This window comes from Danio rerio, chromosome 4 (assembly GCF_052040795.2).
Source record: "Danio rerio strain M-AB ecotype USA chromosome 4, GRCz13ab, whole genome shotgun sequence".
NCBI lineage: Eukaryota > Metazoa > Chordata > Actinopteri > Cypriniformes > Danionidae > Danio > Danio rerio.
This window is the reverse complement of record NC_141024.2, coordinates 80186771-80210736: the sequence shown is the minus strand read 5'-3', so window position 1 is coordinate 80210736 and position 23966 is coordinate 80186771. Positions and strand designations below refer to the sequence as shown.

General features: G+C 36.8%; 1 protein-coding gene and 1 long non-coding RNA gene across 6 annotated transcripts; both read right to left on the bottom strand.

The window, feature by feature from the left end:
• Positions 1 to 1990: 1990 nt before the first annotated feature.
• On the bottom strand, positions 1991 to 10800 carry LOC147845095 (uncharacterized). Of its 5 annotated transcripts, none has more exons than XM_087249623.1 (11): positions 10162 to 10800; positions 8216 to 8326; positions 7967 to 8042; positions 6165 to 6680; positions 5970 to 6071; positions 5610 to 5751; positions 5170 to 5533; positions 3389 to 3559; positions 3096 to 3309; positions 2655 to 2757; positions 1991 to 2490 (listed from the first exon to the last, which is right to left on the bottom strand). In XM_087249623.1, exons 1-4 carry the CDS (start codon positions 10339 to 10341, stop codon positions 6655 to 6657), a joined length of 393 nt encoding a protein of 130 aa, XP_087105749.1. In that variant the 5' UTR covers positions 10342 to 10800; the 3' UTR covers positions 1991 to 2490; positions 2655 to 2757; positions 3096 to 3309; positions 3389 to 3559; positions 5170 to 5533; positions 5610 to 5751; positions 5970 to 6071; positions 6165 to 6654. The 5 variants fall into 5 exon arrangements, with proteins under 5 accessions (XP_087105749.1, XP_087105750.1, XP_087105747.1 ...); XM_087249624.1 differs by having other exon boundaries at positions 1991 to 2757; positions 5170 to 5284; positions 5403 to 5533; XM_087249621.1 differs by having other exon boundaries at positions 1991 to 2864; positions 6165 to 6281; positions 6469 to 6680.
• A 7943-nt stretch (positions 10801 to 18743) lies between these two features.
• On the bottom strand, positions 18744 to 23084 carry LOC137491151 (uncharacterized). Its single transcript, XR_015483854.1, has 10 exons — positions 21870 to 23084; positions 21602 to 21735; positions 21194 to 21468; positions 20975 to 21093; positions 20765 to 20884; positions 20528 to 20597; positions 20338 to 20426; positions 20066 to 20146; positions 18995 to 19098; positions 18744 to 18909 (listed from the first exon to the last, which is right to left on the bottom strand). It is a non-coding gene; the product is annotated as an uncharacterized LOC137491151 (long non-coding RNA).
• Between the last annotated feature and the right edge of the window lie 882 nt (positions 23085 to 23966).

Here is a 23966-nt window from a genome sequence, read left to right as displayed (position 1 = left end):
CAAAAACACTTTTTAAGTCCTGGCTTCCAGAATTTTCCACCACTTTACATTTAGAGAGATTAAGACACAATCTTTCTGACAACATTGCCGGCTTCGAAGCCACCTGGAAACCCTTTTTTAATTATTTGTCAAATGCCCAGAACAACAGTTTAATGGTATAACCCTGTTATTGTCTGCAAGATCACCATATTGCCTGCGCCCACTGGCCTAGATATATAGGTGTAACATTATTGACCCATGTATAATATTAGAGGAACTGATGTAATAATGGTTTTAAAACCTTCTTTTTTTCTGTCTTATGTCCCTTTTATTTTTATTTTATTATTTTTGTTTGTTTTTTCTGTTTTGTCTTTATAATTGCTGTTGCTTTTTGTATCGCTCTGTTGCTTTAAGAAAATAAAAATATAATATTCAAAAAAAGAAATTGATTTCATGCTTAAAGCTATATGTCTATCTAACAACAAAAAAATCTGCAAGTTAATAGAAACTTCTTTGCCATGATGACAGTGAGTGATATTAGACTCGATATGCTTCAAGACACTTCTGTACAGCTTATAGTGACATTTAAAGGCTTAACCGGTTATCTAGGCAGGTTCAGGTAATTAGTCAAGTTCTTGTATAACAAAGGATTGTTGTTTTCAAAACTCCTGAAAAATTGTAAAAAAATAAAAATAAAAAACCTCCCCATTTTCTCCGGGCTTGGGACCGGCACGAACACGACAAAGTGGTAATTAGTCAAGTTCTTGTATAACAAAGGATTGTTGTTTTCAAAACTCCTGAAAAATTGTAAAAAAATAAAAAACCTCCCCATTTTCTCCGGGCTTGGGACCGGCACGAACACGACAAAGTGTCAATGCTAGTGGCTGGGTTAAAAAAAATAGTTTATTTATATATTTATTTATTTTTTTTTAACTAAATAAATAATTAAATAAACAAATAAGAAAAATAAAGCAATGAAACACACACACACACACACACACACACACACACACACACACACACACACACACACACAAAAACATGGCTGGCTGGACCCTGGGCGACTTGCTGAAGCCTTAAAGAGAGAAAAAAAACAAGATGAGTAAGGGGAAAAAAATTAGTATTTTAAAAGTATTGGATGCTCACCTGTAGTCGTCCAGCCACCTGTGCAATTGATACCAGTCCCTTTAAAAAAGAACAAGGAGGAGAAGGTGTCAGTGAGGGCCTCCTGTCTCCTAACGCCCTCCCTATGCGACAGCTCCTCCCCATGGTAGTCGCAAACAACATCTCCTTTTTAAAGGGCATGGTGGTGACAACACATGCACAGAACAAAAAAAAAGAAAGAACATGTTTTTGGTTAAGCAAATGACTAAACGCAGGGTTTCTGCAGATATCAATGTCAAACTGATGACTTTTCAGGACCTTTTTAAACACCATCGAGTATTAAATGTAAGACCTATGTCAATATCAAAAACAGGCATACACAATTTGCGGTGAAAAAAATGTATTCAAAAGGAACCGTACTAAAGACAGATTACATAGGGTACATTATTCTACAATTCACCACACTTTACTGTGTAAAACTACACTGCGTTTCTTTTTATCAGTTCATCATTCTTAATACGACAGTATGCTGAAGCATCTCTGGAGAGCAAAAACATGAAAGAGGAAACACAAGACACAAAAATTGTGATTCTGCATCGTCCTGTAGGGCAGGACAAGGTATTTTTATAATAATCGCACAGGATTGTAAGTTTGTAGATGAAGGCCTAAATACTCACATTTAAAATTAGTTTCAACAATATTTTGTTGTTCTAAATAGAAAACCCATAGTTGGCCTTTTACAGTCTAAGTATACTTGAATTAATGCCAATTTGTTAGTCGGATCTCTAACAACATTGTATAGCGTTACCACGCTGCTCCGTCTAACATGTTTTAGTCTGTTACTAACCTGTACAGTGGCTTGTAGTGCTATGAATAGCAACATTTACCAGTGATAACACAAGGACTGTTTAAATAATTCAAAACATAATTTATTTACCAGGTAAACGAAGATAATTCAAACAATCAAAACATTAATCAATTCATTACGTAACATCAGTCAATCAAAATTACATTAGTGAAACAAACGTTTAGCCAATTCAAATTACATAAATGAAGATTTAGAAGTTTACCTGAAGACAAAAAAAGACTACACACAGCAATTGTGCGGGAGATCTGGATGCAGATTCCCCAACTTCTCTGCCACCTTCCCTTAAGTACCCGTTTTTGCACCTCAGGGTGTTTCTTTGATATTCACATTTGGCCATTTCTCTACTGGGCATGTCCTTTTGTTTTCATGGGAAGAAGTTTCGGTTGAGGTTTCTGTGGTATTACCATTTGTGTGTTTCTTTGTTCTTGGTGAGATGAGGTTTTGATTGAGAAGCCTGATTATAATTTTATTACCGGACTGAGGGCAAATGTTTCAATATCTAAAGGGGTGAGAACCTTCTTTATCAGACACGCTGGAACCTTCAAAGTTAAACAGAGACAAAAGGGAGAGGGTATATCAGGAGATGCGTGTCCGGGGGAAGTTTCGCTCTCACACTGAGAGTGACAGATGTGAGCTCTTTGATGCTTATCAGGTAGCTGTTCTTATTAAAAACACAGATGTTGTAAATAATCATTCCTGGTACCAGCCTTACAGTCCCACGGAGCGAGAGCAGGTCATGTGGCGCAGCCGCGCCACCACAGCAAACCTCCGCAAACACTGCGATTTGACGTCACAATCGATGCATGCTGTAACAGAAAGCTGATTGGCTGATGCAAGTTGACCTCATTTGTAGTTGTAATATCGCAAATTGCAATCAGACTAGTGAAACAAAGAACAACAACACCACGGAAGCCTAACAACCGGAAAAAAAAGAAAAAAAAGATTTTAAATGAGCATTAGATGTAGCGTTACATGGAAAAACATGACCGGTGCAAAAACATTCAAGACCTAGAGCAGCAAATTTGGGACTTTTTAAGGCCTTACATTTCAAATTTCTAAATTTTAGACTTTAAGACGCTGGCGGCAACCCTGTAAACAAATCCCTCTCACCTCGTTCCCGTGAATAACGAGAGAAAGGTCTCACCTTTACCCCCAAAGGTTTGGATGTCCAGGCCCTTTCAAGACTGCTGGACCACTGACATGACCAGCTGATGGTCACTGGTGACGGTGGACGGCGCCTTTGTGAGCTCCCACTCCGCCAGGACGCTGTCCACCGTCGGCACGTGCAGTCATGCTGCCAATGGCCTTCTGCACCCTAGTCAAGGAAGGCTTCCCACCCTTCCGGTTGCTGCAATGATCTGGGGGAGAAGGGGAATGTGTGAGTTTCACTACATGAAAATGTTGATGGTGTGACGGGGCATAAAGGTAAGCACTTACCTAGGAGATGGCGCGTTGGGGGTTTGTACTGCTCCCTCCTCCAGTGGTGGTAGTGGCTGCCTCTGCCATACTAGGGGGCTTCCCATTCAAGTTGATTGGAAACTTGTCCTGAAAAGCCCCCCAATAAGAGGCGGAGGCAACGGAGGGGGTTGCAGGTCAGAGGTGGACAGCCTGGAATAGAGAGATAGAGAGAAAACGATAAATCTTCAACTTTTTTTACTATTATTGTTTATTACTGTTTTATCCTAAAATGTTGATTGTTAAATGTACAGATTGTTAAATATATTATTATAGATTTTTTTATTTATTGTAGACAAAAGAAAAAGAAATATTTAATGGTTTCAGGCTCCTCTGAACAGAAAACAAAAGACTCTTCCTCAAATTAAATAATTTTATAACATTTCTGCTGCTGGATATGTATTATTGATTATCCTAAACTGCATGTCTTGATTTTTAATAAAATTGTCCATTTTTAAGATACTGGCAAAATTATTTTTAAAGATTTCATTATCAAACTGTCCATTTTAATAGTGTATTGAAGTTGAAAAATTAACTTTAAAATACGCCCAATTACTTTGTTACTTTTTTTTTGTTCTCTGATACATCTCTAATCTTTAATTCAAATAATTTATTAGATACATTTTAATATTTTACAGTATATTTTTAAGCAATAGGAATCACTTAAACTATTACATTCTCTAAAATAACTTTTTATCTTATTTTTTTTTGCATGCATGAATTATGTTAAAAATTTGACCATTTACCTTGTTAACTCTCAGCAAAAAAGGTTGCTGATTCAAGTCCTGGTTGGGTCTGTTGGTGTTTATATGAGTGGGGTTTATATGTTCTCCCTGTGTTTACTTGGATTTCCTCCGCGTTCTCCTGTTTCCGCCCACGGTCCAACCATGCGCTATAGGTGAATTGAATAAACTAAATTGGCCATAGTGTATGTGCGTGTGTATGTAAGAATGTATGGGTGGTTTCCAGTACTGGGTTGCAGCTGGAAGGGCATCCGCTGTGTGAAACAGATGCTAAATAAGTTGGCAGTTCATTCCGCAGTGGTGACCCTTGAGGAATAAACTCGAAAGAAAGTCTAAAGAAAAATTAATGAATTTGATCGTTTTCATCTAATAGATCTAACACTATGTAACCTTTTGTCATACCATGCTTATTTAAATATAGATTTTCTATTTATAATAATGGATAGGTTGTTCCACAACCAACATAGGCTCTTCATAAAATGTAGCCCTATATACGTTTTTGGACATCGCAAATTATGTAGCCAGATGTACGTATGGCTGCATTTCATCTTTTAAACGAACGATATGAGGCGATATGACGCCGTTCCTTTTTTGAGCAAGCAGCGGACCACTTCACCCCATATGGATGACTTTTCTGCTGTAAACAGGTTGTCCAAGTAACCAGCAGCATACGTTGGTTAAGACGCTTAAAGGAGTTGACTGCGACAACATGGTTTGGATACAGCGAAGAACTGTTCCAGAAAGTTTTTGATACAAATAAATGCAATAAAACATAAAGAATCGCTTGTTGCTAACATTATTAGAATTAAATTGTTGGTATGTGTGTGTGTATGCATTCGTGTGTGACTGCCAGCCCACTCCGGAGATCCAACTATGAGCTTTTTAGCCGCAGCAACTTTTATCTTTGCTAGAGCTTTTTTATTTACAATATTTCAGGAAAAATCTGGAGGTTGCAAAAGTTTGAGGTGTTGGAAATAAAGGACTGAATGAAATATGTTGTTTTACATCCAGTCCACTTACAGCTCTTTTCTAGCTCTTCATTGTCTCCAATGTCTCTGGTTGCCATGAAGAGAATGACATCTCTATCATTTTTGCTGGAGTGTGGAATCCATCATCCATAAACTAAGGACAGAGGCTGGCAGTGGAAATTGTCAATGCATCAATGCATCATTGCATCAATGCGCAAGGATTCATTTCTGCTGTTTCCAGCGTTGATTTCAAAACCATCCTCTGCACAAGCTGCTGTCCATTACCTGGTCCAGACACTCAACAGGCTTCCATTGCTTCATAATAACTGAAGTCTTTGGGACATTTGATGTCCATCTCTGCTTCCTGATCCAGGCATCTATTTTGTCCTCAGAGGGTCAGCGGCCAGCAAAGTGTTCTGGGAAAACAGAACAGAACAGAACTGTTTGTTGAGATTTCACCATTTGTGTGATTTTTATCAGGTGTATACTCACCAAGGGCATGCTGTTGTTCACACAGCTCCTGTCTGTCTGTCCTTTTCAGAGCAGGCCCCTCAAGGGTCACTGGATAGGACTCTGCCCGACTGCTGTAGGGCGTCTGCTCATCTCTCAGCTGGCAGGTGCACTAGATGGTTGTCTGAAAGATCACAAACAAATAATGAAGAGAGGGCAAATAATCACTGCTGTGACATGCAGAATTAAGAATAAGAATCATCGTAGTCATTAGATGTGTACTGTGTTTTACCAGCAACCTGGTCAACAACCTTAGAAGCCAGAAATGCATATAAGTGCATACATAGAAATGCGATAAGTGGACATAAAACAATGTCAAGAGAAATATAAGTGTTCTGTCACCTGTATTGAAGCCTTTTTAAAATCATTTGATGGTTTATAAATTGGTCTCCCGGTGCTCGACACAAAAAATGAGCTGGCTGACACATCACTGGCCACACCTCACTGAAGTGCAAGAGAAACCAAAGAACCAGTAAATTTACATTATATTTAACTTGCTATTATGGCTTTATGATTTAGATTCCTATTTAAACTTACAAGTTTCATTTTGTCCTACAGTGGCACTTCTGCTATTTGTAATGCAGTTGTTTTAGGCTTCTTCACAGCAATAGAAACACCGGCCTCGTTGTGAATTTTCCCTTCCCATTCCTTAACCTGCAAAAAGAGAGTTGAGAGATAAAACAGAGTAAAGAAAATAATTTAAAAAATAACTAAATTGTAAAATAACGGCACAATATAGTCTAACTCTGAACAACTATGCTAAGGTGTAACTAACACTTGTTCAAAAAATGTTTGCAAATTAAGTTATTCTTGAAAAGAGTGAGTAATAAAGAGTTCAGACTTAGTCTTCTTAGTGACCACTCCAGGCTGCTGCAGAAGCCTTAGCAAGATGGCTTCCAGGTAGTAGGGGATAAGCAGCTGTTCATTCTTGGTTAGACTCTCCCTGGTGACAGCTCCAGAATCTTGCAGCTTTCCTGTGACTGAACTGAAGTCTTTAAGCGCAGCTTCAAAAACAGCAGGGCAGTCTTTAGGCAAGATTTCCTTGCCATAACTCTGGGGAAAGTAAGACACAATTTTTGTATTAAAATATAATAATAATAAAAACATATTTCAGTTTATTAGTTAGATATAAAATGCTGATCCTTTCTCACTTTTTTGACATTCTGCTCGATATTCCATACAGAGTGTAAGAATCCAAAATATTAGACCCTGAGAACTGTTATGGAATTTCATGAGACAAGATGCAATGCTCCAATGCACATCTAATCTGAGAAGTGATGAAGAAACCAGCTGTTCAACTGTTCTAACAGTTATTTTTTTTTTAGAAGCCCTAGAAAAGGCTTACATGCATTAAACCTTCGACCATGCTGTTAGTTTCATCTTTGGGCTAATAGATGGACTCTTACACTATCAATAGACAATCAGTATTCAATAGACTAGCCTACATCAATATAAAAACCACTGACTTTATCCCTTCTTCATCTCGGGAGGCTTTTTTTAGTTCATTCATAACAATTTGCTTTTGTATAATGTTATGATTATTAGCAGTATTATTTATTATATGCGCATTTATATTTGTTTTATTAAACAAGCTAGCATGTGTATTAGGATATAACTCAGTTTTTTTGACCACACTTCGTTATTATTGTTCTTTTATTAGTTTGCTGGAAATTAGAACTGAATTTAGAAATAGTTTTGAAACAAATCTTTGCGCTTAAACAAAATTAAGTATTTATAGGCTAATTGATGTCTGTGTGTACAAGGTTTCCCTATCTACGAGAGCGAAAGTGAAATTTAATAATTTCTCTCATTCTCCCGCTGTAGATGCTGTTTAACTGTTTTATTTATTTATTTATTTATTGCTAGTGAAATGCTCAGTTTTTCCACTTGCTCTTACTTTACGTCATGTAAATAGCAAATGCGCCATGGCGCGACGCAACTGACTTTTGAGGGGAATGAGGTGAGACTCTGATCTGAACTCTGAACACACCTATAACTCATTAAGAAAATAAGCTCAACCCTTTTTAGACCATGCAGCACGGCGCAAAGTGAAATTTTCCGTCCTTATATTAGCAAAAGTGGATTCTGACACGCCCTGAATGCGTTTGCGCCCTGTGCAGGGACTGTCAACATAGAGCCCTGAGTTGACAGTGCAGTGGACATGTTCTAGTCAACAGGATTGCCGTTGACAATTAAAAACGCGGCCGGGACTGGTGTATGTTGATTGTAGCTATAACGTAGTCACTATTTAAAATTAAGACACTTTTTTGTTTTTTTCACACCAAGTCTTCAAAGATGTGCGTTTAATCAAATGTGCTAAAATATTCAAAGAAACTTACGATCACACTTCCGGTTGTTTTCAGCTAAGGAATACGTGGGTTCTCGCGTTACTGTCACGTCGCTGTCATCAGAAGACTGAAAAATATTAAGAAGAACACGCGCATCACCACATTTGAGCAATGATTGTTTGTACAGAAACAAAAATGAGGATGCTTGATAATTTGCGGTTCATTCCGCTGAAGCGACCCCAGATTAATAAAGGGACTGAGCCGAACAGAAAATGAATGAATATATTTTAATAAACTCACAATCTCTATCTCTCTTTTATTCGCTGTCCGTTGGCTCACGATTGTACATAGCTGTGGGCTGTTTTCTTGGCTCCTCTCAGTAACATCAACAACATACTCAGACTGTCCGTCCTGAAAAATATTGAGAAGAGCACACGCATCTTCACATTTGAGCAATCAATGTTTGTACAGGAACACAAAAAACGAGGATGCTTGATAAGTTGCCGGTTCATTCTGCTGTGGCGACCCCGGATTAATAAAGGGACTGAGCCGAAAAGAAAATGAACAAATCAAGATATTCGTTAAAAAAAAAAAAACAAATAAAAACACTTAATCTGCTTCTTTTGAGCTCTGACACATTTCCATCTTGTAAATGAGTGGCATCTCGCATCTCTTCAGCATTATTGTGATCGGGAGCCTTTCCTTCCTGAAAAATATTGAGAAGAACACACGCATCTTTACATTTGAGCAATCAATGTTTGTACAGGAACAAACACAAATATATTTTGAAATAGGTTGAAAATCTGTCTTCCCCCTAATTTGCATGCCAAATGGCTACCAGGGCTTGTAACATTTTAAAACGGCACACATTATTCTTTTGCGGGCGACTCGGTGGGGCAGCACTGTTGCCTCACAGCAAGAAGGTTCGAGCCTCGGCTGGGTCAGTTGCCGTTTCTGTGTGAAGTTTGCATGTTTTCCCCACATTCGTGTGGATTTCCTCCATTTTCCCCCACAGTCCTAACACAAGTGGTACAGGTGAATTGGATTGACTGAAATTGTCTGTTGTGAATGATTGTGTATGGATGTTTGCCAGAGATGGGTTGCAGCGGGAAGGGCATTCGCTGCGTAAAGCATGTGCTGGATAAGTGGCGGTTCTTTCTGCCGTGGCAACCCCCGGGACTTAATAAAGGGACTAAGCCGGAAAGAATATGAATGAATGAATTTAAAATATTCAAACAAACTTAGTCAAATCACCCTGTCACTTCTTCTGACCTCAGGCACATGTAGGTGGGTTTGTGGGGTGGATTTAATAAAATACACGCATCTTCACATTTGAGCAATGACTTAAGTTAACTTGTTTCATGCATTATTTTTCAAAATTCCTATTTTGCGTGGATCAAAGTAAATACCTTTTTGGCTGCACGTGTAGGTTAACAAGAATGATTGAAACATCCTGGTTAAAAATATGCAGCGTGGAAATGACATTAATTCTGACATTATTTGGAAAAGTTTATAGATAAGGCTGTACGTGAATATACGCAAATGCAGTTAACGTTGCCCTTGGGAACTCCAGCTCTGCACTAAAATTCACAGAGTCTTAAGAATCTAACGTTTACATTACAGCCCGAATTAATATATGATCACAAACATTGGCGTCACTTTGAGACATCAAGTTACACTTTCTGCAAAGCAGCTTCGAGATTTGTTATGAAAAGCGCTCGAGGCATCAAATAATGCGACGATTAGGTTACAATATGGACGCAAACAATACACAAGTTACCCAAACATTCGAATTTATCGAAGTGTTGATACAACAAATCATAAAATTTACCTTTATTGCAGCCATGTGGTGCGTGCGTGTCGCTGATGTGTCTGTGTGTGAGTGTCACTCAGGTCATAACGGATACTGTATTTTTGGCGCTTTTCTGCGGGTATATGCCCTTATTGGCTAATCGGGGTTTTTTTTTTTTTTTTTTTTTTTACGAGCTTAACTGCTCTCTTAGCAGTTTTTATTTTATATACCATCTTGACCTACCATCCAGGTCATCTTTTAAAGGCTTCATCTATGTCTTGGGTCTCGAAACCAACTTAAGGAGGGCCGAAGCTCTGCACAGTTTTGCTCCAGCCCTAATCTAACACAGTTGACGCAAATAATCAAAGTGTTACCTATTTTCAATTATTTGGATTAGCAGTGTTTTAATTGAGGTTGGAGGAAAACTATTATTTATTATTTTTTTTTTACTTACATGGGGTTGTTGCCTTTCATTCAGCTGCTCCCTGATTCTTGCATTTGTGGGCCAAAATAGCTGCAGGAGGTCATCCAGGTCTTCTTCACTCCTCTTTCTTTTGGCATCCGGCATAGATAAAGCAGGTGCCTGCGAGGCTGTTTTCACTTTCCTTGTCGCTGTCGTCAGTGGCGCTTTCATCGTTGGTGCTGTCAGTTGCCTCTGTTGGTGCTTTCGTTGAGTCTGTCCTTGTCGGTTGCCTCTGTCGCTTCTCCATTTGCCTGCCCTGGTCTGTGATGGTGGATTTTAGAGCAGACAGCTCACTCTGTACAGCGGGTAGATCTCTTTCTGTCATGGTCTCCGTTTCTTCTCTGAGGGTTCTATGCGATTCCCGTAACTCGTCTACTTGGCATACCAAAAATGTTTCAATTCTTTTCATCCTGATGTTGAACTCTTGAGTGGCAACAAAGTCAAGGTCACTTCCACTTGAGCTGCTCATCTTGTTTAGTTTGTGTCATTTGGGTGATGCAAAACACAGAAGAGGTGAGAATTAAGTTGTTGCATTTAAAAACATGCGTGTGTGTGAGAAAGGGAGAGAATGGCATGCATTTATACTTGTGCTACGTCCTGTGTTTTTTTTTTTTTTTTTTTTTGGTTTCCTAATTTCTTTTGTTTGCAGATTGCTGCCACCTGATTCCAATCTGCGCAGCTAATTTACTGAGCTATACAGACATCAGTGCCTTGTGGCTTTATCGGAGTTATTGGACTTTGTTATTTTGGACCCCCACATCCTGACTCATTATTTTTGTTTTCCATTATGTTCTTTAAAATTTAAGATGCATATTTTCTTCTGATAACAAAATTAACCAATGCTCGCATCATGGTGATCAGAAAGATGACTAAGAATATGTTTGTCTCATAATTCTGGGTATGCTTGACGCTAGGATCAAAGGGTGTGTGTGCACGTCACAAAACACCAGCGTGTTCCCTATAAAGTGGTACAGTGCCAATTAGTAATTCTGTGGTCAGTCATTTCACTTAAGCACAGTAAAAGAGCGATCAACCTACTCCGTTACACTTTGACAACTTTAAACAAAAGACACTATTTAGCAATTTTTTGACTGACAGCACGCAGTCTGGACATTTTAACAACACTAACCATATCAGTAACATTATTATCAGTAACTACAAGTTAAAGATATGCATAGTTAAAATAATTCAAATGTTTGTTAACATTAAATGAGAACTTTTTGATGTTTTTATGTATTTATATGAGACATTTACATAGGTGGTAGCATCTAAAATAAAAACTATACTCATGCTTTTAGTTGTACATCAGTACATGAAATACATAATTCAAAATAGGTTTAACGTTATGTCATTATAACGTTCTTTTAAATTGCATGCATTCAAACAAGATTTCACTGCCTTTACGTGAGTGTGTGTATATTTATATATATATATATATATATATATATATATATATATATATATATATATATATATATATTTATATTTATATATATATATATATATATATATATATATATATATATATATATATATATATATATATATATATATATATATATATAAATATATATATATATATATATATATATATATATATATATAATATATATATATATATATATATATATATATATATATAAATATATATAAATATATATATATATATATATATATATATATATAAATATATATATATATATATATATATATATAAATATATATATATATATATATATATATATATAATATATATATATATATATATATATATATATATATATATATATATATATATATATATATATATATATAATATATATATATATATATATATATATATATATATATATATATATATATATATATTATATATATATATATATATATATTTATATATATATATATATATATATATATATTTATATATATATATATATATATATATATATTTATATATATATATATATTTATATATATATATATATTTATATATATATATATATATATATATATATATATATATATATATATATATATATTTATATATATATATATATTTATATATATATATATATATATATATATATATATATATATTTATATATATATATATATTATATATATATATATATATATATATATATATATATATATAATTTTTCACCTGTGTACACCGGAAAATGTTGCAATAACACGAGCATGTTTCCCATATCAGCTGCGTTCAGTAAAACACATGGTGGTTACTCATTTAGTGATCCTATATTTTGCCTAAGCACGGTAAAACGAGCATTTAGCAGCAGCCTGTTACCTAAATCTGCAGAAGATAAAAGGTTCGATGGCGAGTATGGATGTTGTCGGATGATGTCACACGCTCATTTGCATATCAGTGACCATGTAATATTCAATTATTTGAATAAATCGCAATCAACAAAAAAAATTTTTATCTGAAAGATATTATTTGTTATTATTCTAATCCCAAGAATAAAAATGATATATATATATATATATATATATATATATATATATATATATATATATATATATATATATATATATATATAAAGTTAAATATAAAAAGTGATATGTCTATCTAACAACAAAAAAAATCTGCAAGTTAATAGAAACTTCTCTTTGCCATGATGACAGTGAGTGATATTAGACTCGATATGCTTCAAGACACTTCTGTACAGCTTATAGTGACATTTAAAGGCTTCACCGGGTTAATTAGGTTATCTAGGCAGGTTAAGGTAATTAGTCAAGTTATTGTATAACAACGATTTGTTGTTGTTTTTCTAACACAACAAAATATCAATGCTAGTGGCTGGGTAAAAAAAAATAGTTTATTTATTTATTTTGTTGTTGTTTTTTATCTTAAAATAATTAAATAAATGAAAAAAAGAAAAAAAAACTGTGAAAGAACACACACACAGACAAAAGATGGCTGGCTGGACCCTGGGCGACTTGCTGAAGCCTTAAAGAGAGAAAAAAACAAGATGAGTGAGGGAAAAAAAAAATTAGTATTTTGAAAGTATAAGATGCTTACCGCGCCTAGTCATCCAGCCATTTCAAATCTTTCCCTTCTCCCCCGAAGGACGCCCGTCTAACACCGTAAACCCACAATAGCTCCTCACCCACCGAGATGTCCCGAAGGGCGTGGAATGGCACACTCCTGTGGCCCATGTGGCAGCGGGAGTTGCACCACAATAGGCCGCACGTTGTGGCGCCGGGAGTGGTTCAACAGCCTTCCATAAGTTTCCTTGCCCGGGTGACAGGGGCAGGGCCAGGACTGGGCATCCAGGCAAATGCGCTTACCACCAGTCCCTTTAAAAAAGAACATGTAGGAGAAGGTGTCAGTGAGGGCTTCCTGTCTCCTAACGCCCTCCCTATGGGACACCTCCTCCCCATGGTAGTAGCAAACTACATCACCTTTTGTAAAGGGCATGGTGGTGACGACAACTGCACAGAACAAAAAAAAGAAAGAACATGTTTTTGGTTGAGGAAATGACTAAACACAGGGGAAAACCTGTAAACAAATCCCTCTCACCTCGTTCCCGTGAATAACGAGAAAGGTCTCACCTTTGCCCTCAAAGGTTTGGATGTCCAGGCCCTTTCAAGACTGCTGGACCACCGACGTGACCAGCTGATGGTCACTGGTGACGGTGGACGGCGCCTCTGTGAGCTCCCACTCCGCCAGGACGCTGTCCACCGTCGACACGTTGGTGGTCCATGCAGTCTCGCTGCCAATGGTGGCCTTCTGCACCCGGTCCAAGGAAGGCTTCCTGCCCTTCCGGTTGCTGCACTACTCTGGGGGAGAAGGGGGATGTGTGAGTGTCACTACACAAAGACTGTGGTGTGACGGGGCGTAAAGGTGAGCACTCACCTAGGAGATAGCACGTCGGAGTTTGTACTGCTCCCTCCTCCAGTGGTGGTAGTAGCGACCGTGACTGCCTCCGTCATACTAGGGGGCTTCCCATTTCAAGTTGATTGGAAACTTGTCCTGAAAAGCCCCCCAATAACGAGGCGGGGCTGCAGACCAGAGGTGGACGGCCTGGAATAGATATATATATATATATATATATATATATATATATATATATATATATATATATATATATATATATATATACATACACACAGTGTGTGCAAACAGAAACTGGCAACGATTGTCCCACCTATGATTACTTCTGATTGGCCCACTGCTCTGAAAATAAGTTATGACTGTACAGTCTAAAAAATATGTTGCTCACATACGTGGCCTTTCTAAAGACTAAAGCTTAAAAGTCAAACATGTCCATCAACCATGTGTTCACATAGAAAACAACGGTAAACCCGTGTGGTAGAGTGGAAAAATGCAGTCGGTGAGGACAGACCCTTACTCACTAATGGTCATATTGACATGTTCAGGGAATAGAATTGAATCGGAAGATCATTACAATGTACTTTATACTATTCCTACTGTTAGTTATATTTCCAAAAGTTACTTTAGATTTAGCAGTATTCCTAGTTTTAAAAGGTTTGTGGACAAAATCTTAGCCGTTCTCTGGCAATAATACATTGGATTTCAGGATTGACTCTGTTTTACCTTGTGTTACATTGTATTCTGTGACTTTCCATAACATATAGTGGAACTACCTGTTTGCAGTTCACGCATGTTTGCTGCAAAGGCTTACCTTGTCCCATACTGTCTTACTAAAATGTAATTCACAACAACACTAAGGGAAAATTTACATATAACCCACAACAAAAAGTTATTGACATTACCTACCTTTTGATGATCACCCTTCAGAGGAAGGTTACATTGCAGAGGAACAATGTACGCCACAGCTTTGTTCAAACTGCTTCTGTTCTTGAGAAAGTTTACTGAATAACCATCTGATGGCATAACAATATCAATGAGTTGCTTGCTCCTGCAGCAACACATTATTTTAAAGCCTCCAGAATGTTTAAGAGAAGGGAGGCATCTGCAGCAATATCTATAAATTTCTGTTGTGTGCAATGCACATCAAAAAAACTCCCTTTTTTTCCCCAAGTCCACTTGCCTGGAGGCACATGCTTTCTTCCACACTTGGAATTTCTGCTGTGTTTACTAGAGCACAGCAAAAAAAGGTGTGCTCCCATGACTGGGTTGGATTCAATTTTTTTGGAGTCTTTACTATATGGCTCAAACGGCTTGCTCAAAGAACGGCTTGCTGAAAACTGATGCAGGGAGGTGAAGGGTAGCTGAACAGTTGGAGTGACAGTTGTTGGAGCGACACTGTAAAACATTGCTGTTAAAAACGGTCAGATTCTACGGTAAAATAATGTTTTTTTTTCACTAAAACAGTAGTATTCTGTTAAAAACAGTGCATTCTGGGTAACATTTTTGTTTTCGAGAAAGTAACCAACTGCAGAAAACTGTGAGCTAACAGAGGTCTGATTCGACATTTTGAAGTCTGTGTTTGAAATCACACTTTGTGCCCTTGTTCACTATTCCATCAACTAGTTCACCAATATAGTTCACCTGACAGAGTTAATGAACACTAATGAGGGAATTCAGACACTGACGAACACCTGCTGTTAATAATCACAATCACTGAAGGAAAGAAACAAGAAACACAAACAGTGACTTGAGTTACAACATTAAATAAAATCAAGTAAAATAAAACAGCTTCAGACAAGATTGGGCGGATGAGTGGGGGTTTAGATTTTCTACTGATAAAACTCAGGTTATTTGTTTTTCAAAAAAGAAAGTTAATCCAAATATAAATATTAATATATACAGACAAAAAATAGAACAGGTATCAGTAATTAGATATTTAGCAATGTGGATGGATGTAAAACTGAATTTTAATATGCATATTCAAAAAATAATAGATAAATGTAAAAAAGGAATTAATGTAATGAGGTGTTTGGCAGGAGCTGAATGGGGTGCATGTCGTTTCTCGCTTAAAAGAATCTATAATGCACTGGTAAGATCTACTATAGATTATGGATGCGTAGTATATAGTTCCGCAGCTAAAACTCAGTTGTTGAAAATAGATGCGATTCAATCTCAGGCACTAAGAATATGCTGTGGAGCACTAAGAACTACACCCATTATAGCATTACAAGTAGAGATGGGGGAAATGCCTCTAAAAATTAGAAGAATTAAGTTAAAAATGAGATATTGGGTTAGCATTAAAAGCCAAGAAGAGAGGCACCCAGTAAAGACAGTACTAAAGGAATGTTGGGAATATGGACATAAAAAGATATATAGTTTTGGTTGGACAGTAAAAGACGAGGCTCAAAATATGGGCATAAGAGACATCAATTTAGCCCCTGCTGTGCCAACCTCTGCCATTCCGCCTTGGCTTTTCCATAAACCAGTAGTCGATTTATTACTACATGAGGAAAAACACAAAAATAATATGTTAAATGAAAAAGAAATACAACAATACATAAATCAGTCATATTTCAATTATTTACAGATATATACAGATGGGTCAAAAGATCCTAAAGATGGAAAAACGGCAGTAGCAGTTTACATCCCAAAATTCAATATTAAAATATCAAAAAGAATAACGGACCGACTTTCTGTGTACACTACAGAAATTGTAGCTATACTTCTTGCTCTTCAGTGGATAGAAGACGTGAAACCATTAAGATCAGTAATATGCTCAGATTCTCTGTCAGTACTAAACAACTTAATTACTGGAACATCTAAGGCAAGACAGGACATAATGAATGAGATAATGCAAAATTTATTCAGAATCAGACAGGGTGGACTTTTTGTAAGCTTCTTGTGGATTCCTGGTCATATGGGAGTAGTAGGTAATGAAGAGGCAGACCAACTTGCAAAGGAAGCATTACAACATACTCAGATAGAAATAAAAATAAAAATAAGTAAGTCAGAGGTAAAAAACATAATTGCAAAAGAAACAGGTAGAATGTGGCAAAGGGAGTGGGATAATGGAGAAAAAGGCAGACATATGCATAATATTCAAGGATGTGTGGGTGGTACTAGAAATAAGTTTGGTAATAGAAGGAATGATGTGGTAATAACTAGGTTGCGTGCTGGTCATTGTTTGCTAAACCAGTATAAGTTCAGAATAGGGAAGCACGAGACAGGATGTTGTGATAAATGCGGGAAAATAGAAACATTAGAACATGTAATTACAAAATGTATGGCATATGACAATCAGAGATATCAGTTAGTTCAAGGATTAAGTATTTATGGGATTAAAAATTTGTCATTTCAGACCCTATTAGGAAACAGTTCAAATCAAGTTGAAATAATAATGCAATTAATTAATTACTTAAAGAAAACAAAATTGATTAATAGAATTTAAGAATAGCTTAGCAAAATAAGGAAATAAAATTTACTATGATTTTTAACTAGTATTGTTTTTTTTTCTTTCTTTCTCTCCTCTCCTCCTACTGTTATTACTGTTCTCTCTTCCCTATGGTAATCTCATCCCTCCATTCGTATCATATATCTTTAGTACTCATGCTTTTTCCAACATTATGCGCTCCACACTCCTATCCAGTAGGTGGCGGAAATGCACCATTTAAGTTGGTCTGCCAACCGCCATTAACCCCATAAGAAGAAGAAGAAGAAAACACCTTCAGTCTTAGCAGAGGATCCTTAAACAACTCCACAAACAACAGCAGACACACTTATTACTGACTGCTTGGACTTCCATAATCTGATTAAGATCCAACAGAAATTTAGGTGTTTTTTGTGTCACCGTAATGGAGTGAGGGGCTGATTTAGTTGGGCTCTTTGGTCCATGAAATGCTTTGCAGTGCTTTGTTCAATTCATACCGTCATATTTTTTAAGATGCAAGTATTCCGCTTAGTGACATTTTAAGGCTTTACTAGGTCAATTAGGGTAAAGTTGGGGAAATGTTGGCAATAATTATAATGGGTGAAAGATGCGGGAATTAAGGAAAGTTTAGTTGGCTCATATTGTAATTCTGCTCTTTTAGCATTGAAACAAAACACTCAGACTGTAGTCAAGATTTAGTTATTGAAATACTACAAAAGTTGTATAAATTAAAAGGAGAAAAGTAAAGGTATTGTTCATGTGGGTACCGGTGTTACACCAAATTCTGTGACTATCGTTTTCTGTGACCCTAGTAGGCGCTGTTCTCACAGTTGGCTTGAAAACGCTCCCTTATTCGGGATTGGACACGCAAACAGCGTACATGCCATCACGTGAACGCACTAGGCTCCCGTGAACACTATATCAGCGTGCATCATTCTCCGTTCAATATATTTTTCTTGCCTTTGATATAAAGATGTTAAATTCATATCTATTTACCAGCCTATTCAAGAACCATTTTACTATAATATGAGCAGTACAGCACGTTTTTACCTTAATTTTATGATTTAAAATAAATAAATCAGTATGTTTTTGCCTTCTTTTTCCCCGATAAGCAGTTACGTAGATTACGGTTGATCCTCTCAAATGTTTCCTGAAATAGGTTTATCCAATTTCTTAATTGTTTTTTAAATTTAAAAGAAAATATTGTGAAATGTTGTGAATGTGTGTGAAATGCTGATTAGACAGAATGTAGGCACACAAATTAAAACAGAAAGTCCATACTTTAAATTTGCAATAAAATGTTTTTATTTACTTATTTGTGTATATTTAAAAAAAAAGGTTCAATTCAAGATAACATTTAATTTAACAAAACTTAAGACAGAGTATGGGATTAACATGCTGCACTGTTGTACGGCTTTGTGGGGTCAGGGTCACACGTGTCACACTGAATCTGTAATGAAGAAATAATACATGTTATTTCTCCCAGGGTTAGGCAGAGCACTGAGATTGACCATCTTATTTCGAAAGGTCCTTACCCAAGAACAAGGTGGTGGTTTTCGGTGCTTTTCCCCTTTCTTTCCTTGGTCTCCCACTTCTATATTATTTTCCCCACAATAGAGTCACAGCTCACTAAGGTCATCTATTGAACCAAAAGATAGAATTAAGTTCAACTATATGGAGGGTTAATTAAGTCTTAGGGTGCTATGACACCTACACTTTTGTTTCGGAACGTGTCTCGTTTGCCCAGTTAGCGCGGTTCATTTGGCATATGTGAAGAGGGCAATCGCGCTCTGTTCCGCGCCAAAGTAATCGCTCAGAGATCGCTTGAATGAGGTGGTCTCGGCTCGATTGAAACGAACCCTGGAGCGGTTCGATTGCAGTGAGAAAGCAATCCGATCCGAGCTCTGTTATATCACAGTGTTTTATGGATATGTAATAGGCTTACGGCTATATGAAGAGAGAATTATGAGTAGGGCAGGAAGTTTCGCGAGTCCGGATGCCCGCAAACGAGTGATGATCTCCTGGTAATCTCGCGTCTCCCTCCCGGTCCTCAAATAGGCATCATCGCGCACCCTTCTCACCCCTCCCCACCGCATCTCTCCGCGCGCGCACCCTGTCAATCACCACCAAACCACCACCTCTCCTGACAGCTGAGCGGGACGCTGCAAAATAAACCCTGACACTCTGACCAATGTGAGGAGAGTTTACTCGCACATGACTTGTTTTAACTCTTTTGGTCCGATTAGAAACTTTGCAGTGTGAAAGCGAACCGCTCCAAGAGCAAAGAGCAAAAATGTAACAATTGTAATTTCTGTTTCGGAACCACTGAATCGATTCACAGGTGTAAAAGCACCCTTAGTCAATCGGGGAGGGGCGGGGTAGTTACCATGGCAATTTTTATTTGACAGTTTGACAATTAGTGATCTCAAAAGTGTAATATAGAATTAACATTTTCTAATTTTGCAATATTTTTAATATGATACATTTTCTGTGGTGTGAATAATATATATATATATATATATATATATTATAGTGAATAATTATTTGAAATGCTACAGTTACAATAACACAGAATAAAAGCAAAGTTACTTTTAGGACAAATATACCATATGAGGTGGCATCATTTTGAAGGCTGTGAGGCTCTGTGCTGGCTGGACACCTGGCAGCTTTGTTTTCTTGTGAAAGCCCTAACAAAAACAATAGAAACAAAAATATATACATATAAATTCTATACAATTAGTCATAAATGTATATATATATGTATATATATATATATATATATATATATATATATATATATATATATATATATACATATCCCCTCAAAAAATCCCTTTTTTAATGAGACCGTTTCTACATTTATGAATTCATTGGTTACCTAGTTGACTCCAAACACTGTTTGATTTTGCCAGAATCCTTTCCGAGGCGATCCAATACAAGGCTTCTTTTCTCAGAAGGAAAGATTACCTGTAGAATTGTAAACTTGGATTTACCTTCACTGCTACTAAAAATATGGTACAGTATTTCTCTTCAAAGCTTAGTAAATAGATCAAAATATTTGATCTTACTCCCAATATCCAGTGCCCAGGCTCATGGCCCCATAGCTTCCAACATGAAAGCGTATTTTGTTGGATCACACTAAAAAGGCAAACATAATTTATAAGCTTTCAAAACTAGACATAAAATGATGATCACACAAAGCCTGACACAAGTGTAAGTACATAAAATAAAATTCACAACATAAACTTTGAGTTTGGCTTGAGGTAATTTCAGTAGATGGGAAAAAAACGTTCTTATATGCTTACCTTGAATCTTGAGCCCTTTCCCTCCTCTATCCTATTAATTCCATGTGTCAATATGAAGTGCTTTTTTTCTTGTGCAAAATTGTGTTTTTTCACAACAACGGCCATGTATGCATTGATCACCTAAACGTTAGAAATATAGAAATAGTAAATAAACAGGAATGCATTACTGAAATGTGTACATACATGCCATGCAAACAAATCTCTCTTTACCTCACTCTCAACTTCTTTATTGGGAGCTGTCCCAACTATGTCCCAGTAAAAGAGTTTATAATTGTCAATGCGGGAAAGCAGAACATGTGCATTTTTTCCTCCCCATGCATCTTGAATCGCTGTGTAATGAAGGAATATTAATGAAGGAAATCAATTATTTGATGTATTTGCCATTTTAAGCTAAAAAAAGGTCCAAGTTACGTTTTCCAAGTTACATACATTTTTTGTGACCAGATTGGACAGGATTGTCCTGCTGGAGGAGAAAGAGGTGAAGGTGGTGGAGGAGGTGGAGATGGAGGAGGAGAAGGCCAAATATCCTCATCTGGACAACAGGCATCCTGAGGTGGACAGACTTGAAGTGATTTGAGGTTGAACTGAAAATGGGGCTGAGGTGGCAAAGAGAAAACTGATGTTTCCTGATTTTTTAGGTATTCTTGGCCTCTCCTCATGGTGGAGTTTCAAATGATCAATGTTGACCCTTTGCGTGGACTGTCCTATAGGGTTGAAATGGACCACACATTTGTTATCTATTTTGGTCACCATAAAGGGATCAAAATATTCAGGGTCAAGTTTTCCTCCCTTTCGTTGTTCAATGCGAACATTTCTCCTCCATACTATGTCCCCCACCTTAAGGCTTTGGCATTGCCTTTTTGAAAGTCGCCGTCTAGTTCTTTTGTGGGTTTTTTCTGTGTTTTTCTCCACTAGATGCAGAATGTTCTCATGGCATCTGATGTCAACAGCCACCTCTTCCTTACAGCACTCTACTTCAAATGAAGAATCAACGTTTGGCAACATGTTAATGAGAAATATATTTTCTTCATTTACATTTACTATATACAGCTTTGAAAATATATACCTGGCACTTTTTATAAAATTATAAACAAATATTTTTCACCTGAGCTTTCTGGGACTTAAGAAGGGCATCTTGCTTCTCTCCCAAACATGAGAAGAAAACCTTGTGGTAAGCTGTTTTTGGTCCGCAGACCAAACATGGCTGCATCTAAATATTGGTTCCAGTTGCTGGGTTTGTCCTCCACTAGCTTTGCAAGTACTCTAATAACACTAAAACATAAAAGGTAAATACAAAACTTGAAGCATTTTTTGTAAAAAAGGATACAAATGCTTACAGTGTTGACAAACTCCCTTCCTTGATTTACTGAAATCAATGTTTCCTTGATTGACTTTTAACATTTGGACTGTAATAAGACATTTTGTTAGATACATGCAAAATGTTACATGGATAGTTCACCCAAATATGACAATTGCCTCATCATTTGTTTTCGGTCACTTGTTTTTTTCTAAATATCTTCCTTTAACTGAATAAAGGAATGCAAATGTGTTTTAAGCATGTGAAGGGTGTGTAAAAGATGGCAGAATGTTCAGTTATGGGTGAAATATTGCTTTAATACAAATCTTACATTTGTACTGTTGTCAAAAGTTTATATCAGTGTTCTGAAGGAGCAAGGGAGAAATTCAACAAAGTTTTTCAACCAAAGACAAAACTCATTTTCTAGGGTTTATGAGAAAGAGTCACTCATTTGTAACAGATATAACACAGGCAGTCAAAGTACAGGGCCTTCTCCTGGGCGATGCTGGCAGGTCGAACACAAAGGTTCCTCATCAAAACCGTTGAATATAATAGAACAGACCTCAGGCAGGAGATTGTATGGATTGGCTTTACTCGAGCACAGACTGTGGGCAGAGTAGAGGTGAGCCAAAGCACAGTGGAACAAACAACAAACGGGTAGAGACAGAGCACGACAAGACGAAGTTCACAAGACTCAACAAACTTGGATACAGGTAGGACAAGTAGCTTAGAAAGCTTACTGACATCAAACAATTATCAAGCACAGAACGAGGGAGAAGGGGAGATTGAATAGACACATAATCAGGGAGAGCAGGTGAGAGCAATGAGGATGGAGAAACAAGGGAATTGGTAACAGGTGTAACTGCACACAAATAAACAGACACAAGAGGGAGACAAAGAAAGCACAAAAACCCTGACAATTAAACAATGTTAGAAACATGGATGTAGTACCTTGATTGGAATATAATCTGGTTCGTGTTTTAGATATCTCCGGCTTTTTTGGCAAACAGTGCACTGTGAAACCTCAAACAGTGATAATATGAATTAAGTCAAAAGTGATGCAATTTTTTGATTTCATAAATTCAGTGAACTGAAGTATTCATAAAGTGCATTAGCTTACCCATTTCACAATGTCTTCTGACATGCCAGGCCAGTAAAATCTTTAAGAAATCGCATCTCTTGCCTTAAGTTGCCCACAATGTGCACCAATGTTGCTTGCATGATATTCTTTGAAAAGTTGGTCAGCCTCCTCTATGCTACACACAACTTTACATTTCGTCTCTTTATCAGAGCCCTTTTTCTGATGTAATATAAAACGTCATGTGCAGAAAATATATATTTAAAAAACATGTCTAAACCCAGCTCTTACTCATATACAGGAATAAAATGGTTTCTCAAATATATGTGGCCCTGGGCCACAAAACCTAAATATTGTAGAGGTTGGGAAAAATATTCATTGTACAGATCCAAATTATAGATTCTTTTTTTTAGGAGAAAAAGATAAGGAAAATATTATTTTCCATTGAGATGTTTTATTTGTAATTACACCTCATATTTGAAATCTTTTTTAAATTGTAAGAGTTGTATCTCAGCTAAATATTGTGCAATCATTTTACTTGCAGCACTCACTGCAGACAGTTGTTATATTTATCTTTGAGTAATGCCAATTTCTAGCCATAGTAAAGTTTGATACTCTCCTAATTATGCAATATCGCTGGTGTTTATCAGCATTTTTGGGGGTATTCACCCAAAAGAAGGTAGGCCCTAAGCCAGGCTAGGAAATTAGGATCCATGATGTGCTGTGGTAACTTGCAAGTCATCCTATACCGTGCTCATCAGGGAAGTTACTTCTCAGTGTTATCAGTGGATTATAAGCACCTGAGTACACCTGATGTGCATTTATTC